A 20,336-nucleotide genomic window follows, 5' to 3' on the forward strand; every position below is an offset into this window, starting at 1 on the left:
GAGAGTTAGGTTTTCCTTCAATGTCTCTTTCCTGTGCCAGCAGACCCAAGTCACTGAGGTCGGCTGCAGCACTTCCTTCATCCATCCCACTCAGGGGATCTTCTTTCACAGACTCTCCTTGTCAGAGCCCTGTGACTAACTGTCTAATTCCTATCCTCTTCCCGCTCTTTTGATGCAAGCTAAACTCCACCCGCCTCCCAGCACGCTTCGTGTTCCAAGCAGGGAGCCACCAAAGGGTGCTTTGCTACACTACTATGTTGTGTGGGATGCAGGTGTTGGAGTGTGGTCAGGTGTCTCCACCTTTCCTGAATGGTGGGGTACCACACCTCAGGAGGAGGTGCAGTACCTCTGTGGCGACTGAACCCTCAGGGGCGCCACAAGTACACATTGCTATATAATATGATGACTTCAATATATTAAGCGGATCAAAACTTTAATAGGAGCAGTGCTTCTTTAAGTTATTAGAATGGCAAGAGCCACTCCGCTGGCTGTCCTGTGTACCTGACTGTTGTACCAGTAGAGAGGGCAAATAAGAGCCACACATTAGACCTCCATGTTTCCCACATCAGACCTTTGTTAAGAACCTTCATTTTCTGAAAATAATTTTCTCGCCTTGCTCCTGATGTCACATAGACTGAATTATTTCAGCTGAGGAGACTGGTGTTGGGTGGAGAAACATGGGGAGGTAGTGGCCACTTAAGGTCATGCTCACACCCAGAACATGTAACACCTAATTTGCATATGAATTAAAATGCAGGTATGCAGCAACAGATTGAAGAGATAAAGGTGTCAATGGATTTTCTTTGGTGGGTGTTGATCTTACTGAGAGATTCCTTTCTTAATGGGAATCTGTCACCAGGTTTTTGCCATTTCATTTCAATGATGTATCACTTACGGTAAATTAAATGACCTTTAACAAGAAAATATTAATTACTTAGGGTGGATGGAAAAGAGTCTCCTGCAGAAGGATGTCTGGAAGGGAAGACACCACTTCGAGACTTTCCTAGATTATCACCAGAGAATAAGGAAGTGCGTCCATTCCGTTCACCAAGGAATGGGATGGTGGCACATGTGCAGCGTTGTGAGCAAAAGAGTGTGGATCAGGTAAAGGCCTGGAATTAGAGTTCATTTTTTGGGAGGAGAGGTCAGATGTAAAAACAGAAAATGTTACTAATTATTCTTATTTTTTTGTTTTGTTTCCAATAGAACAGAGAGGTGGTTCTGCCTCCAGATGAGCGGATTTCGGAGTCTATTACTTCACAGCACTTTGCAGGTATAATTTTCTGAACAGTTTCCTTTGCATTGCATTTACTTTAATTGAATTGGCCTATTGCTCTCTCTAACCTTAAGGCCTCATTCACACATCAGTATTTTTGATCAGTATTTCTTCAATTAAATTAAATCTTTGGTTTGGAGCATAACAATGTTATTTGTAACACAACGTAGCTTTTAAGCAATGCGTTTTATTAATAGATTAACTTGTCAATGCATAAATAATTGTCATGCCTCATGCAAGCTTCGTGCCCCACAAAAAGGAGAAAGGAGCGTTGTTAAAATCCATATAGTTAGGACCATCAAAGTGTATCCATTACATCCATAGTGATATGTGTTGTGCAGGTCATGTGACTGGCAGTGAGGCGCCGCAGCCTCCGTGACCAGGCCTTGGCTGCTTGAACCGCGTCTTTCACAACATTTTATGCCTTTGAGGATTTATGCACTCATTTAAGCTTCTTGTGATATTTTAATGATTAAAACTCTATATAAACTACACAATTGTTACTCCTTCCATATATTTATGAATATTCCTTCCATAATCCTACCTTTTTGCTTCACTATTTCCATTTCATACCACACTTCTTTTCAAATCTATTTTTTGACTCCTAACATTTATTATTGTTTTAACTAATTTTCATTTCCCCCCACTCCATAGCTTGTGATTCACTCACTCGGACTCTGGACAGTGGTATTGGGACATTTCCTCCTCCGGATTACTGTGGAGGGACTCCTAACAAAAATACCCCAAAGTTAAAATCTAGGCTAGACTCTCCTTCTGTCCTTCCAGTGGGAAGGTTTTCTGCCTTCCCCAAGGTACCCCGAAGAGCTAGGACCTTGGAAAGGGACATGCGAGGTGTGGAGGAGATGTTCCCAAGTGGACAACACCAGAGTGTCCCAGCGTTCCATGCACTTTTGACAGAACCAGAACCGGCCATAAGTCATAGGATGTACGGAGAAGGTTTGTGTTTTGTACTATGTGGACCGATGTGTTAACGGTGGTAGTAGCAGTATACTTTCCTGGTGTCTACATTAGGTAAATGAGTGATTAATGTCATTTAGGATTACATAGTTCATGATTTGTGTATATTTTGGGATAAAGCAAAATTACATTTCTTCTAATAGTAATACGCTTACTGATTTAAATATGTACGGCATAAACCTCAGTCATTCATGCCAATGTTGGGGTCACTCCAAAATCACAATAGTAAAATAGGCTGGTGTGGAGAAATTATCTAATGTATATGGGATCCTCCCAATCCTCCCCTGACAGATGATTTTCGAGTAAAGGATAGTGCATGATTGAGCAGATATGTTTTCCTTTTACATACGCTCAGGCTTGTCCAAAATGAGTATGCATGTGCATTCGGGTTGGGACGGCTATTGAATATGTATCGCCTTTGTTAACTGCATTTACATTTTGTTATCTTAGATTCCAATAGAGATCGTAGTCTGCCTCAACAAGGCAAGAACTGGACCTTTCCCAATGCAAAGGTCAATGCAGGCTCTACAGAGAACTTTAGAACTAGAGTACATGAGCTGGAGGAGGTAAGTGAACAGTACCAAATCTGGTTTCTTCTCTCTGAAGAGTTTTTTTTTTTTTTTTTCTTTTTACAATCAATGCTTCCTTAACAAGGTTTATCTAGGAGATATATATATATATATATATATATATATATATATATATATATATATATATATATATATAATTTTAATGGACTTAACAACTAACTGCCTGTTCTGCCCACCACTGATCTCTGCCAGCTCAGAGTGGTGATTCTACTGACGTCTTGTCGACAAGGCAGCTTCTTCTCTCCCGATCTGCTCTGTTGACGGGGCATCACTGTTGTTGTCATTCTGATTGACAGCTGGCTCCCCATAGTCTAACTGCAGGAAATCGGCTGTCAATTGGGCGTTCTTGCCCTGTCAACTGGGCAGCCCAGAAGAGGAAGAGCTGCTCTCTCGTGAAGCAGCAGAATATCCAGATGGAGCAGTCCGTGACCGCTATCAGCTGGTGCCGGGAACAGCACGCAGGTAGTTGGCAACTACCTGCCTCTTAGTTCTTAGGCTCATAGTAAAAAAATAAACTAGTCCTGAATATCCCCTTTAACATATGTAGTTAAAGGGAAGGAATAGCACATACCAGTATGTGCAATTGTTTTTTCAGTGCAATATTATGTTTGAATTTGCTATATTTGTGCACCAGAAATTCTATTCTCACTGTGTTCTAAGGACTAATGAGAGGTCTTTTAACAAACCACTTTATCTACATCTACACGAGTCAATCATGGCAGGAGCAGCAAATAAGCAAGATTGTGTCAGAGCACAGACAGGGATAATCACATCTGTAGTTTACCTCCAGGAAATAAGGGAGTGAACTGTCACCAGAGAGGAGAACCCAGGGCCCCTTGTCGGTTGTGTGTGGGGAGAACTACTTAATTAAAAAATAATTAGTTCTTATTTTCTTTTACTGTCTCAGGCTATTTCTGAGACTAAAAGGGCTTTCCTGGGTCTATCACTGAAGCCCAACATTAAATTGAGGAAATCGGACACTCGTGGAGTCAGGTCCAGAAGTAATCAGATTGCGTCTGCATTTTCATAATTGAGTCTCTGTACCACAGCACAATACATTTGAAACACCGCAATCAAATGCGATTGAATATGGAGTTTCCTCTTTAATTCAAAGGGTTTTATAAAAAATATTGTATTAAACATTTAGGAATTAGACATTTTTTACTTAGTCCCTCCATTTTGCATGTAATTATCCAGACCACATAGAGTTCATTTTACAGAGGGTATATAAACTGGAAATGAATTATTACTGTACCGTAAATGAGTCACAGATTGCTGATCAACCCATACTGTAAATTGTTGATATAGCATTTTCTAGGAAACTGAAATTCTGTTGGCAGATTACTTGCATCTCTTTTACGTCCGCATTCTGTCAATTTGGGATATTAGGTTTTAATTGCGTTGACAAGTATTTTTGAATGTGTTGGGTAAGAATCGCTGGCAAAAGTAGCGCCACATCTGCACTGCAGTAAAACTGTCACCAGGGCTGGCCAGGGACTGACCTTATCTATAACATTAGTATTTCGGCCCATGCTGCCCCCAACATTTGTTTCCCAAGAAGTGGAGAGGGGGTGTCAAATGCAGAATCTGCCTGATATTTAGGGAAATCAATATTTACTGTACTCTTAATTCCAAAAAAGCGGACTTCTTTTCTACTTAATAGGCCATACCGGTGTGTCCTGCTTCAAGGAGAAAATGAGGCATGGCATAAATAGTGCAGAGCCACAGGGTAAAGATCAGGACTGAGTGGGTGAGTTTAGAAGCTGACCAGCTTAGAATGAACTTCATGGGAGTTACCAGAGTCTTAGGGTGCTGTCACACTAAATGATGCACCAGCGATCCCGACAACGATATGACCTTGTCAGGATCGCTGGTGCTTCGCTACATGATCGCTGGTGAGATGTCAAACAGGCAGATCTCACCAGTGATCAGGACCAGCGAGGACGCTGGTATCCAAGGTAAATATCTGGTAACTAAGCGTGCGTCAATTAGTTACCCGCTGTGTACCTTGGATATCAGCTCCCAGCACGAGCACACAGGTATCCAAGGTACAGAGCGGGTAACTAAGTGACGCGCACGCTTAGTTACCCAATATTTACCTTGGATACCAGCTCCCAGCAGTCTGCTTACAGCGCTGGGAGCTCGCTGATCGTTGGTCTCCCGCTGCCACACACTGCGATGCGTGCTGGCCAGCGGGAGACCAACGATCAAAAAATGGCACAGGACACTCCTGTACGATCAGCGATACCCGGCGGGGGGGGGCCGGTCGCTGATGCATGCCACACACAGCGATATCGCTGGTGAGATCGCTGTTGCGTCACAAAATCAGCGATCTCGCTAGCGATCTGTGTGTGTGACGGGGCCTTTAGTGACCCCCTGCCAATATTTGGGTCTAGGCCCCAGCACCCACATGATAATGTTCTAGTCATCAGATAATACCACTATACAAATAACAAAACTTGCTGCTACTGAACTAAATCTACTATATAGACATCAATGTTAATAATAGTCCTGCTATATAGCGGACCATCAAACTATGACCACATATTGCTACCACATAGTGAAATAGTGAACAAATAATACCATACTGATCATTACTAAAAAGAAACCACTGTACTAAGACTTGTTTTACCACTATACAGTGATCAAATATTGATCGATACCAGTTCCACACAAATGCTCAGCAGACCATATAGACCGGTAGGTGTACTGTACTGATAAATCCAGTGACTCAGTTCCTGTTGTTTCTGATTGTAGTTATTGAGTTCGCACATAAATAGTACTTTCCTTTTCTGACGCCACACAGTTGTGGTGGCCTCTCTGGTGACGCCACACGGTAGTGTCCCCTCTGGTGATGCCACAGTGACCATGAATGTGACCAAGAAGCAACACAATCACTCAAGATTAGCTTGCAGTCAGCTTTGAATTAAAAAAATGATTACTTTGACTAGCAGCGAGAACAAAATAAGTGCTAATGCTGGTCACTTTTGACTTGATGACATGTCTTCTTTAAATCCAACCTGCCTCAATTTTATGCCCTTCTAGAGGGGCCAACAAGCTGACCCTATTTACATTGGATTGTTGACTCATTCTGCAAAATCTGAAACCCGACTTTTATCTCCTCTTTATGTCTAGCATTAGGTGGGACTCTAAAGCGAATAGTAGGGAAGTGGACTATACATTTCATAGGTGGATCTATGAAAGTAATTAGAAGAAATTACTAAGAACTCAAATATATTTTTAATAATTTTCCTCTTTTTCTTTTACAGATCCCGTCCGAGGGTGACAGAGACTGTGATATGTCTGGTTACCCACATTCCTCCCTTTGCTTTCCGGGCAGTGTGAGCAGTCGTACACCGAGCACTTCTGAAGTTGGTGATGAGGGTACAAGTGAAGCCAAATCCCGAGATAACGAACAGGGTCAGACTGGGTTGGAGAACTCTGAATCTCTGAGTGATTCATTATATGACAGCCTGTCTTCCTGTGGTAGTCAAGGCTGATGGAACGTTCCTTCATCCCTTTAATTGTCATGCTGCCTGACATCTTTACAAGCTCTCCAAAAGTAGATTGACATTGTCGGCTGATATGTGGGTGCTATTCCATGTGGAGTCTGTCCTTTCCATGACCTTGTTGGTTGCTCCTCTAGAATGACCTTGTACTCCCCACATGAGCCTCAAAAATCCCAAGTATTAGAAATGTCCTAGAGTCTTGCTGCCTCTGGCCTTACAGGTAAAGTTCATGAAATACCGCTGAACTGTTGCCTCATTTTCTGCCTCGTTCTTTCCAAGACTGTGGAGGGTTTTGAACTTGCTCTTCCTTTTGAGTTGCTACCCTCCCCCTCTTTGTAGATTACCATTGTTTTTGTGTTTTTGTTCTTTTGTTTTTCTTTTATGGGCTACCCCTTTACTATGCATCTATACCACCAGCGGATATGTCAGTCACTGCAGGAAGGTGAAGGGGAACAACGGGTTAATAGAATACCTCACATCTGTGTCTCTCTGATCAATATCCCAGCAATGCGTTAATGCACTGATCCTGAAGCAGAATACCAACTTTACTATCTTTAGCTTTTATATCAGGGAGTAAGTTTGGACATAATCCTTTTATTTTAGCTGCATATCTGGAAGTCTTTGTGATTATTAGGGAGCATTGACTAGTTTGACTTGATGTGACCTTTTTCATCCGTGGCCCCTTTTTATTTTATTTTTTTTCTTTGTTTATATTTGTGCTGTTTTATATAAAATATATATATATATATTTTTATTTCTGTAAATTGTTTAGTTCTTTTTTGTTTTCCAATGCTTTGTTTTTTTGTTTTTATTTTTTTTGCTGTTTTTCTTAAGATGGTGCTAACCAGGAAAATATCCTTTCGGCAGGTTTCTCCTCTTACTCCCATTCCCCCTTTTTTATTCTTTTATACCAGTCTCTCGTTTTTCTTTTATTTATATAAGTTATTGTGACTGTTTTTTCTGCCTCACTTTCTTTTACGCTAAAAATAAAAATAAAAATCTAAAATACAAAAGTCTGAATTTCTTTAGTATGTAGAATTCAGTGTATTTATGCGGACCGCCTGACTTTATTTTTAATTGTATTTTTTTAGACTGGATTCAGAAATGCAGCTTTTTACACTTCCTAAATAACATAATCATGTTGTTTTTCTCTTTTTAAAGGCTTTTGTGGTTTTTATTATCCTGCATGAAATTTCATTATGTAAAAAAGAAAAATGCCACAAGTCATCTGGGTGCTGCTGTTTCAGGGAATGTTCTAGTAGTGCAAGCTGAAGCCATATTTCCAGCCATGTTTAGCAAAAGCGTATTCTCAGACTACGTGAATATGGCCGGGGTCACACTTGTGAGTGCAATGCGAGAAACTCGCACCTCAATAACCGGCACTGCTGCCGGCGGTTCGGACTAGAGCGTTCAGCATAGAAAGACATGTAGCCGCAAACTCTGGTCCCGAGTGCCTGCGGCAGTGTCGGGTATTGATGCGAGAGACTCGCAAGCGTGACCCCGGCCTATTACTCAGAATGGCACCGCCCAGATGACTAGTAGCAGATTAGTTACATACAGCGCAAATGACTAGAACTCCTTTTACACACACAATATAATGTCTTGTAGTTTATGGAAAATCCTTATGCTAAAACGTCTTCTATAAAGAGTACATTAAGTGATTATCGTTTAGATGGGTATAAACCATCCATGAGGTTCCCTATAAAAAAAATACCTAAAAAAAAGTATTGCATCACTTTTATATCCTTCACAATTACTTTATTATAAAGTTAAGGCATTACAAAGTTCTGCTCAATTTTTGTGAAGTGAGAAAGGCAGTATGGCTTTTTTCCAATGGTGATATGATTTTAGCAGGGGCGTAGAATGCTGACAATGAAACGCCATGTCAAAAGCATCTCAATACATAGATGTATGGGACTCCATAGCAAGGATTTAAAGGAACGTCTTGTACCACTACAACCTAACCTACTGGAGCATGAATACTTGGCGCTTGTTCATCTCCTCTTTACAAGATCCTTGGTTTAATAAGTTTTTTTTTCCCTAATTGTTATTGCCAATATGCCAAGGGTGGGGTCATATTAAAAAAAAATAAAATATATATATATATATGTATACGTGCCGGTTGCGGGTGCGTGACAGCAAGAATGTGATTTGCATACACGCAGTCACTTCTCGGACTAGATGGGCGCAACCCCGCTCAATGAAAGTGAATTGAGAGATGCTGGACACAGTCTATTTGGAATGTGGCCGGAAGTATGCTAATCACATACTTGCAGTCACACGACCACCCTCTCGTGGCTCTGGAGAATCCTCACAGCACACGGTGCACGCGATGTGAGGAGTCACAAGTCTGCAGTCAGTGACTTGTAGCCTAAAGCTGGACAATCCCTTTAAACCATCATTATGTACACTTTATAGGTTTACACTGGTGGGGATATTTGAAAAAGCAAAGAAATATACAAGGCAAAAGGTCTTTAGGAATCAATGATGGATAAATATGCAGAGCATAACAGCATAATGCACTCACCTTTCAATAAATATTTAAGCTGGAAGGTAGGTAATGGTAGAGCTAAATAGGCGATTTTATGTACCTATAAGACCTACGGCACAAAACCTTTCCCTTGTGCCTATGAACGCTAATGTAAGTATTTTCTTCAATCTACAGGAATGGAATAATTGTAATCTGACATACATAACTGATAAGAGGTATATGGGTAAAAAAAAAATGCAAAATATAATCATCAGAAAAAAATTGACTTATTTCCTTATAATAATTACAACATAAAAGCACTAATTTTCATAGAAAATCCTCCAAGCTATGCGATTCATTCCCTGGATATAAATAAGAATTAATTAACCTGTCGATTCATATTTACTGTGTAGAGGTTTAATTATGTGTTGGGATTAAGGCTATGTTCACATGTCCAGTAGTGATCAGCTAGACTGGATCCAGCAGCACTCCGTTGGCAAAAAAGTTGCGCAGACAACTTTTTAGTTTGTTTTTAAATAACTGTTATAGTTATAAGTTACTGATTAGTTATTTAAAAACGGACTAAAATGTTGTCTGCGCATCTTTTTTGCCAACGGAGTGCTGCTGGATCCAGTCTAGCTGATCACTACTGGACATGTGAACATAGCCTTAGTGTTTCTATGCACTTTCTGACCGGATTCTCTTTTTGCCGCATAGTTCTTGGTGATAACCGTTTTATACGCAGATTAAATCCTCATTGTGGGGAAACCCTCTGCTTTGCCAGCTCCTGGCATGTGGAGATCTGAACAGCTGCTGTGCAATTGTTATGACAAAAGCGGGGCCAACTTTTCACTTCTATCCAAATGCTTATTAATCACAGTTCATTGTGGTTATGTGAAACCAATGAGTCATTGGGAGGATACAGGTACTGTCCGAGTGCACCGTGCTGTGTTTATGAAATACCTTTTGCAGATTAAGGAATTTCTAGGAATATAAAAAAAAAATTGGCCCGAAGATGTGGCATGTTGGCTTTGGCTGGCAAATATAGGAGTAAGAAAATCTCTACAAATATATACCGTACATTTCAATTAAAAAAAAAAAAAATGTTGGTTTATCCAAAGTGGGAACATCTTTGTACTTTTCCATACAAAAGCAAGGAAATAGAAAATGTGCACTGGTTATGATCTACCTGACTAACGTTCAAGAGAGCGCTATATAAATTAGCAAATTTGTTCATGTAAAATTGACTCTTCGGTCCTGTTTTTCTTTTAACTCCTAGTCTTGTAGCAATCGTATGGTTTGTGTTAGTTTAAGGGGGTTGTCTTATTAGTAGAACAGGAGTTGAGCTGCAGTTCCTACCGATAAGTCCTCAATATCATAAGGCTGGAAACTCAATATTTGCCATAAATTACCTATCCTTTTGTGGTGTGGTATGTCATAAGGGTGCTCAGCGTTTATTTTTGGGCTAAGTGCTAAATTGTCCAGCTGAACCAATCCCAAGGGCAGCAAAAAAATTTATGGGATACTTGCATGAATACATTACCAGAACCACCATCAGTATATGAATGCTTAACTAGAACCAAGTTTTGAGGAGGATTTGCAGAGTTTCTGCTCCAAAACCTCAGTGTGAACTGAGACAATTTTTTACCAGCTTTAAGGTTTCCTAGATTACCATCTATGTATTGTTGGTCAATTGGTAACATTGGCCTAGTGCTCATAAAAATCATTTTATTCTAGAATAATATTTTGGGAAAAACCAAACAAGAAACCCTGAACTAATGGTCTAAAAGGAAATACCAGACTAACAAATATTTGAATAATATTGCCTTTATTGAATACAGTACAGCGCACTTGGACTGTCGGACCTTAAAGGTACAGACCTCCTTTCATTGCTCTCATTGCTCCGGCACTGTTGCCTTTGCACGCTAAGCACTTTATTGCTTTTCACAAAAGTACCTTATAAGCAACTGCACCCTTTTGTGTTGGCACCACCTTTTTGTATTTATAATTGCTCCTTTGTTTATGTTTTATTATTTTTTTCACCACTGCAGGACTCCCTTTTGGGCACATGTCCCCTGTCTTGGATTCATTTTTAGTGCATTTATCTGAATATATTGTGTTTTTCTAAGGATTTTACACACTTTTTTATGATATACACAATCCCATTTCCACCTCCCCCCCCCCCCTTTTTTAACCCCCTTGGTGCCATATTCATGTGATCATAATTGATATGTAAATATTCACCTTTTTATTCTTTTTTGGTCTGCCATCCTTTCCTTTTTGTATGTTTTTAATTATATATACTTTTTTGCATTATTGATTTTATATTCCGAGTACGGGCGCCTATCTTTGCTGTACTACTACCGTTTACCATCTCTGTTTAATAAAGGTAATTTTATTCAAATATTTGTTAGTCCGGTATTTCCTTTTAGACCATTAGTTCGGGGTTTCTTGTTCAAGTCTTCTGATTTTCGAGTGGTCTGCCACTCATTCACAGAGCACCTATGCGTCATTTACTATAGAAATATATGTTGACTGTTATTTTGCTTTATGATATAGGTGTCGCTGTATTCAGTTCGTGTTGACTTTAGAATAATATTTTGGGTAGAATTTTCAGTGCAAAAAGCCAGCCCCCTTCTGTCTTTGTGTCAGTTGAGATGAGAATAGGGGCTGCTTAGCTGATAAACTGAGCCAAACAGTCAGCCCCTCTTCATAACATCACTAGTCATGAGTTGAGACAAATAGGGAAGGAAAAAGCTCTCTTAAAACCATCATGGATGTTCTAGGATATGGGGCGAAATTCTTTAATATACTTTAACTTTTTAAATCTATGTGGATTGTTATATTAGTAAATTCATTTGGTTTACACTTTATAAGCAACTAACAGGTCCCTAATTCCCTGGTCTCTCCCCCCACCCCACTCCATGGTCAATGCCTTTAAAAGAATACTAGACATGAAAATTAATGTTTAACCCCTTCACCCCAAAGCCTGTTTTCACCTTCCTAACCAGGCCAAATTATACAATTCTGACCACTGTCACTTGTAGTGCACTAGTAGCACCGTTACGCAGTGAAGAGGCAGTGACCCACAAAATTCGAATACAAAAGGCTCTTTAATGTGTTATCTTCACAGTATTACATTTTAGATTCACCCAAGTGCATAACATTAGTGTTCAGTTCACACCAGTCCATAGCACTACATAGTACACAGCTTTAAATCACAGTCCCTAAACATGCCAGACTTCTCTTTGTCCAGTTTCTGTGCATGACTGTCTCTTACACACAGCTTTTACTCACAACTTTACTCCATTGGTTTGCGACCACTAAACACGCTGGACCTCCTCTTGCCACTTCCCGTGGGTGACTGTGGCGCTGTGTTAGCTGTGGATGCTAGGCGTCTCCGCTCCCCTGGCTGTTTTGGCTCCGCTCTGTCCTGTGTCTCCGCACATTGACAAAGCTCCGCAGAGCCTCTTGCTCTACTCCAAAAACCAGCCGGACTCTGACCCTGACTGACACCTGACACACTCATACCCTTCCTTGAAGTGCTTTTAACAAAGAATCCTGTGGCCACATGGAAAACCCGGACCAGAAATGAAATGGACAGCACCACTAACGTACTGCAGTCAGTTTCAATACACACATTCCAGAGCAGGTTTTCCCTACATCTGTCCTGACGAAGAACGGCGAAACGCGTGTTGAGGCGGCAGGCGGGTCTAATTTCATTACATGTAAGTTACCGCACTCCAGCTTTATGCACTTTGATTTTTGTGCTAAATCTAGCCTTGTGAAACATTTGGTACTGTTGATTAGCGTTCCAATTCTAATCGGAACGGTTGTGCTGGTGCATTCAATATGTATGGATAAGGGCATTTTTGAGGGTGTACTTAATCAGCACTTTTTTGTGCACTGACACCTTATTTTTTCAGTCATATATATTAAATGGGTTCTCCTCTCTTGCCTTTTATATAGTCTTTGCATGCACTGTCACTTTACTATGTAATCAATATTACACTATTAGACTATTGGCACCTTTAATTATATAACAATTGCACTTTAATTATATAACAATTGCACTTTATTTAATTACAATACCTTTTTGCCCATATAATTGATCTTTTTGATATTTTTGTATATTGAATATAACTATTGTAATTAAATTTTCCTCTTTACCTGCTTGGTAAGCGGTATTGTTTTATATTTTTGTAAATTTTGCTGATTTAATAAAATTATTTATATATTAAAAAACTCTTGATCTTAGTTTTTCTGCCTAATCATGGCATTGATGGAAGGTTCATGTGTTCTCATATGACTTTATAGAGTTTGTATAATTCCTTTTTGTGCCATTTAATGGAAATTTTGGTGTGCCTAATTACTAGCATGTCCAAGACTACACTTCTTTTTATTAGTCTGCTTTGCAGTCACAGCTATGACTGTGACTGCCATGCACTCCTATGGTCTTCATATGCCTCTGTGCACATCCTGGGGAGAACAAACAGTGGCCCCTACCTGTGACATCGGTCACTGCTTCACCATTGCAATTATGGCTACGCTTGCGACTGCAATGCCCCTTAATGGCCTCAATATGCCTCGGTGCGCATCCTGGGGAGAACCAACAGTGACCCCTACCTGTAACACGGGTCACTGCCTCACATATCCCCCACCATCCTGTTCATACCTGTGGGATTGAACAATTGTCATGTCATACGGGTGTGAGACAGGGCATCCGTATGACCCTGTGACATCCCCGCCCGAAACTACACTCAGAATCCAAAAATCACAGGAGGAAAAAATGTGATCAAATAAAGTCCAAAGACCAAATTTTGAAAAATATCAAAAGACTATTTTATTAAATAGACAGGAAACAGAAAAAATGGGAATTGTGTCAGAATGACCATGAGGGCACATAGGCTGAAAAATGGAGCATACATTGGGGTGTATAGACCAAGGGATTAGAAATAACATCAACATTGCTGGGCTAACATGATGGTAAATATATTGCACCTATTCCACATTGAAGTAATGATACCAAACAGGGTATGAAAAAATGTATATAGTCACATAACAAAGAGTCTTTACCTGTCAGTATAGTAAGCAGAGGTCCACCCAAGGCATGCCCCCTCCCATCGCACGTTTTGGCAAATGGCCTTTCTCAAGGGATGAGAATCCAAAGTATGGACCAGAACATCGATCGGCGCATGCATTTCTCCCCTTTGCGCTTCTCCTCCATACTTCATTACAGGACCACCCACCACCCTATTCTCTGTCACAGATGACACGCCCAATTTCATGCTTAACCATAGATTTAGTCTGGTTTTGGATGGTCTCGACCTTGTTTGTTTTGGGTTCAATAACCCCGCATCTCATCCTGTCACCTAAGTACTTGCCTTCAGGCCCCTGATACCGTTTCCGCCGTACCCTTACCCGTGCCTCGTTGACTACATCACGCTGAAATGCCGCGGTCCGTGCCAGCAACTCCGAGCTAATACATTGCACCTGAACCTGAGCCACTCGACACTGCTGTCTAGCGAGTGGTCTATTTTACCCTGACCCCCGGCCACATCTTTGAACGGTGCCAGAGGGCTCCTTGTGCGTACGTCCCCAGTCGCTTCCATGACAACACACTCCCAGTTCTTGCCGGCATTCTTTTTAAACCTGCGGTTTTTACACCTGCTTCTCTGCGTGGGACCCAGGAACTGAGCTGTCCTGAGCTTACCCGGGGGACCTTTCCAGCTCTGGGTACAATGGGTCTCCACAACCTTTACTGCCACAATATCTAGGGGGAGCCTATCGGGGTTACACTCTGTTCGTAGGTTGGTGACCCCTATGGCAGGTATCTCAACATCTTTGGGTTCTGCACCCAGCACAACATTTTTCACCTCTCCTACCAATACCTCTAGGGAGAACCGAAGACTGTCACTAGGTTGGTGACCCCTATGGCAGGTGTCTCAACATCTTCGGGGTCTACGCCCGGCACAATCTTTAACATGAGAGGGTTGACCCTTGTCTCCCACAGGGACCAAAGCGGGCAAGTCGGGAATGGTCTTCGCCACTCCCACCACATGTTTAAAGTCCCCTCATGGTGTGGAAAATTTTACCTCCGCAGTTGGATATCGATGAAAAAATCTGTAAATATCCATTACCATCACTTTCTGTCTTTTGGGGTTGTCCCCAGCAACAAGTGACCTATGAACCAAAGTCCCTTTTCTCTCCATGTCCAAGAGAACCTCTATTTGGCACCCATTCACAAGTACCTGGCACAATTGCGGTACGGTGTCTGCAGTGCTCGTAGTGGTGGTACAGACTGGCTGGGCATACGTAGATACAGGGCATGTATACCCGCAGCCCATGGGCTCATATGTCACAGAACAGTTGCTAGCCCCATGCCTGGGGCTCTTGACACATGGGAGTTTTATCACCCTCACTTTGGGTTCCCTCCACATCACGGGTTTGGTCCTGGTAAGCCCCAACAGTGATCTGTGGACTTTTCCCATGTTCTGGTACAACGTCCTGAGTGGGTTTATAATGCTCAATCAATCCTATCTGCAGGTCCAGGATGCCCAGGACCCTTTGCCCGACCCAAAGCTGCATGGCAGCTGGCAGAGACCGCAACATCCGATCAACCACAACTCTCTCCATCTCGATCGGGGACAAAAACTCAGACTGGAGCTACCAACTGCAGTAAGTCATTTGACTGAGAACTGGCAGTCTGGGACTCTGCATAAGACCACTGGTACACCCACTGATCACCCCTTATCTTAGGGGTCGCTTCATGACTCTGCTGATCGCCCCTCTCCTTAGGGGGGTCTCCTCTTTACACCGCTGCACTGCCGGTTGCTGCTGCAGTGCCTCTTGCTGCTGCCACTGTAACTGCAGCACCTCTTGCTGCCGCTGCTGGTACTGAGCACAAACTTCTCAAAAAGTTCCTCCATTTTCCAAACAGACTTGCTCAACAATCTGCAGCACATTTTGGGGTATGCCTCCGTTCACACTGCCCCACATTCTTCAGCCACATGTAGTGCACAGGTAGCACCGTTATGCAGTGAAGAAGAGGTGACCCACAAAATTTGAACACAAAAGGCTCTTCAAAGTGTTATCTTCACAGCAGTAAAGTTCAAATTCACCCAAGCGCATAACATTAGTATTCAGTTCACACCAGGCCATAGAACTACATAGTACACTGCTTTAAATCACAGTCCCTAAACACGCTGGACTTCCTGTGTCCAGTTTCCGTGGGTGACTGCACGCCGTATCAAAGTCTCACAACTTTACTCCATTGGATTGTGGCCACTAAACACTCTCTGGACCTCCTCTGACCAGTTCCCGTGGTGACTGCAGCGCTGTGGATGCCAGATGTCTCGGCTCCCCTGGTTGTTTGGCTCTGTTCTGTCCTGTGTCTCCGCACACTGACAAAGTTTCGTAGAGCCTCTTGCTCGCCTCCAAACACCAGCCGGACACTGACTAGGACACCTGACACACCCATACCCTTCCTTACAAAGAAACCTGTGGCCTCAAGCCACATGGGAAACTCAGACCGGAAATAAAACGGACAGCACCACTAGCGTACTGCAGTCAGTTTCAAAACACATTCCAAAGCAGGTTTTCCCTACATCTGTCTTGGACACTAGCATGTCCAAGATTACACTTATTTTTATTATGAGTCTGCATTGCAGTCACAGCTAAGTTTAGACAAATAAGTGTATTTAACAAAGCAAGAAGTAGAACATAAACTAACAGAGACTTTCCGGCAACTGTAACAAAGTGAACAGCACAAAACAGAAACGGCCAGCAATCTTAATAGCGGGATGTGGCCGCTAATATAAACTAGTCCAGTAGTAATAAGAAGCAAGAGTGCGAACAGCACTTATACGTGGAGGTCCAGCAGTAATAAGCAAGAGTGCAACTGACACTCATACGTGGAAGTCTAGAACTATGCAGACAGAGGAGATGACATATTTCAAGGAAGTCCAGAAATACATGCGTGGAGCATAACACAAAAAAGGTCCTTAAATGTACCTTTTGGGCTGAAGAGTCCCGCTCAGAAGTCTGGACAGTAAGTAACCACAGCCAGGATCCGGTAGCAGCTTAGAAGACTGAAGGCAGCTGGAAGCGGTGAGGCAGAGCACCGAGTAATGTCCAGCAGCAGGAACCTCAGAGGAAAGCAAGGAGGAAGCTCAGAAGCAAACAGCAACAAAATACTCAGGCAAGGAGGATCTCCCGACCCAGACTTGAATAGCAGGACAGCCCTGGAAGTTCCAGGACAGGGCGAAGTACCGGACTCCATCTTGGACAAGGGCAAAACAGGCTCCATGGAACATCCTGAATCCTTACACTGCCATGCAATCCTATGGCCTTCATACGCCTCTGTGCACATCCTGTAGAGAACAAACAGTGACCCCTACCTGTAACACATGTCACTGCCTCACACACTTTGAGGTAATAACTCTAAAACGCTTCAACGGATTCCACTGATTAGGAGATTGTTTTCTCATCACATTGTACTTCATCAAAGTGGTAACAGGTTGTTAGATATGACTTTCATTTATTTGTGAAAATATTGGAAATTTGGCGAAAATGTAGCAATTTTTAAGGCCTCAGAGCTATGTCACAAAATAGTTAAGAAATAGTGTCCCACATGTCTAGTTTACATCAGCACAATTTTTTAAACATAATGCCTAAAAATGACACTATTCTAAAAACTGCACCCCTGAACATGCTCAAAATCACATTCAAGAAGTTTATTAAACCTTTAGGTGCTTTGCAGGAATTAATGGAATGTGGAAGGAAAAAATGAAAATTTAACTTTTTTCACGAAAAATTTAACTTTAGACCCAATTTTTTTTTTTTTTCATTTTCGCAAGTGTACAAATGGACACGAACATTTGTTGGGCAATTTCTCCTGAGTATGCAGATACCTAATAAGTGGGGGAAAACTATTGTTTGGGCACATGGCAGAGCTTGGAAGGGAAGGAGGGCCATTTTGACGTTTTGAATTTAAAATATGCTGGACTAATTAGCGGACTCCATATTGTGTTTGTAGAACCCCTGATTTGCCTAAACAGTGGAAACCTCTCACAAGTGACACCACATTGGAAACTAGACCCCGCTAAGGGAATTGTCTCGATGTGTGGTGAACACTATGAACCCCCAGGTGCTTTAGAGAAGTTTATAAAGCTGAGCAGTGAAAATAAAAAAAATTACATTTTTCACAAAAAAAAAAGGTTTTTAGACCCAAATTTTGCACTTTCACAAAGGTAACAGTAGAACTTGCATTATACAATTTTCTCTTCTGGGTAGTCCAATACCCCATATGTGGGGGGAAATTATTGTTTTAGCGCACGGAAGCGCTCAGACGGAAAAGATCGCCATTTCATTTTTCGAATGTAAAATTTTCTGGAATCATTAGCAGATGCTATGTCGAGTTCTGAGAAACCTGATGTGCCTAAAGAGTGGAAATCCCCACAAGTGACCCCATTTTAGAAACTAGACCCATCAAGGAATTTATCTAGATGTGTGGGGAGTACCTTGAATCCCCAGGTGCTTCACAGACGTTAATAACGTTGAGCCATGAAAATAAAAATATCAAATTTTTTACCACAAAAATATTTTTAGCCCAAACTTTCACAATGTTAACAGGGGAAAATGGACCCAAAAGTTTGTTATGCAATTTCTCCTGAGTACACCAATACACCATATGTGGCCGAAAACTACTTTTGAGGCACATTGCATAGTTCAGAAGGGAAGAAGCGCCATATTGGGCTTCAGATGAACTGGTTTGAGGGTACCATGTCACATTGATAAAGCCCCTGAGGTGCCAGAACAGCAGGACTCCATTTTACAAACTACACCTGTCAATGAATTAATCTACGTGTGCAGTGATAATATTGAAGCCAGAGGTGTGGCACAGAATTTTATACCATTGGGCAGTGAAGAAAAAATAATTACTTTTTTTTTCAACAAAAATTTTGTTTTAGCCCAAAATTTTAAATTTTCACAATGGGAAATGGGTAAAAATGGCACCAAAATTTGTCCCACAATTTCTGCTTATTGTGGAAATACCTCATATGTGGCTGTACAGTATTGCTTAGATACAGTATATGGTGAGACTCGAGGACAGAGTGCTATTTTTCACCTAGAGTGCAGATTTTGCTAGAATAGTTTGCTGACTCCACATACAGAGCAAATAAGTGCTAGATGAGCAGAATACCCCCCCAAGTGACCCCATTTTGGAAATTATGCCTCTTTGGGAATTTATCTACAGATGTCGTGAAGATTTTGACTCCAACTCTGGGTGGTTTCTAAAAACAAGCAGGATGTGGATGTTGAAATTTGCAAACTGCCATTGTAGTGCCCATTATGTTGCAGTCACATCAGTACATTGTGATGCCCAGCTCATGCTTCTGGAGGCATGCACCTGTAAATTAGGCGGGCTGTCATCACTAGAGATGAGCGACTTTCCCTTTTTTAGGGTCGAGTAGGGTTTCATGAAACCCGACATTCGCAAAAGTCGGGTCGAACAAAATCGGCCGACTATAGCGAAAAGTCGGAGGCCGACTGAAACACAAAACCCAATGCAAGTCAATGGGGAAGAAAAGTCGTCAGGGAGTTGAGGACAGTAAACACACCTACAGTGCCCATTTCAAAGCCAAAAACATCAATTCTTATTACTGAAGCTTGTCAACTTTAATTTACTTCATAATAGTTACGCATTGAAAACTGGGGGTTATTTGGCTAAAGTTGTGGGGGGGTAGGACTGGCTCCAGGTTTTCGTGTGCCCTGGGCCAAAGAGTGTCAGTGCGCCTTTTTAACACATACCACAACTCATGATGCTCCGATACGGCACAGAAATATAGGTATAGTACAGTGACAAATACTTCACTGCTTACATGACTGATCTATTTTAAATTGTACAATAGCTCAAAAAAAGGACAGTATATTACCCCATACAGTATTATGGCCACCACATTGTGCGCCATACAGAATAATGAGCCCCATATATTTCTCCATACAGATTAATTGGTCACATATAATGTTCCATACAGTATAGGATGAGCTCCACATAATGCTACAGTATATGATGGTCCGCATGGACGATGCTCCAGTGTGTTATGGGCCCAAATAATGCTCCATATATAATGGGCCCTATTTGTAATGCTCCAGTGTATAATGTGCCCCATAGATGCTGCTTCAGTGTCTGATCTGCCCCATTTAGAATGCTCCAGTATATGATGGGCCCCATGGGTGATGCGCCAGTGTCTTATGGGCCCAAATAATGCTCCATATATAATGGGCTCCATTTCTAATGCTCCAGTGTATAATGGGCCCTGTAAATGCTACTCCAGTGTCTGATGTCCCCCATTTGGAATGCTCCAGTATATGATGGGCCTCATGGATGATGCTCCAGTGTATGATGGGCCCTAATAATGCTCAATATATAATGGGCTCCATTTCTAATGCTCCAGTGTATAATGAGCCCCGTAAATGCTGCTCCAGTGTCTGATGTCCCCATTTGGAAT

General features: G+C 41.7%; 1 protein-coding gene across 1 annotated transcript; it reads left to right on the forward strand.

Moving 5' to 3' along the window:
- The first annotated feature begins 915 nt into the window (after positions 1 to 915).
- On the forward strand, positions 916 to 7,366 carry LOC141094419 (nck-associated protein 5-like). The gene is made up of 5 exons (XM_073580204.1): positions 916 to 1,104; positions 1,207 to 1,273; positions 1,931 to 2,233; positions 2,705 to 2,820; positions 6,114 to 7,366. Exons 1-5 carry the CDS (start codon positions 1,060 to 1,062, stop codon positions 6,342 to 6,344), a joined length of 762 nt encoding a protein of 253 aa, XP_073436305.1. The 5' UTR covers positions 916 to 1,059; the 3' UTR covers positions 6,345 to 7,366.
- Positions 7,367 to 20,336: the final 12,970 nt, after the last annotated feature.

Source organism: Dendrobates tinctorius, unplaced genomic scaffold, assembly GCF_039654945.1.
Source record: "Dendrobates tinctorius isolate UK_male_01 unplaced genomic scaffold, ASM3965494v1 ptg000064l, whole genome shotgun sequence".
NCBI lineage: Eukaryota > Metazoa > Chordata > Amphibia > Anura > Dendrobatidae > Dendrobates > Dendrobates tinctorius.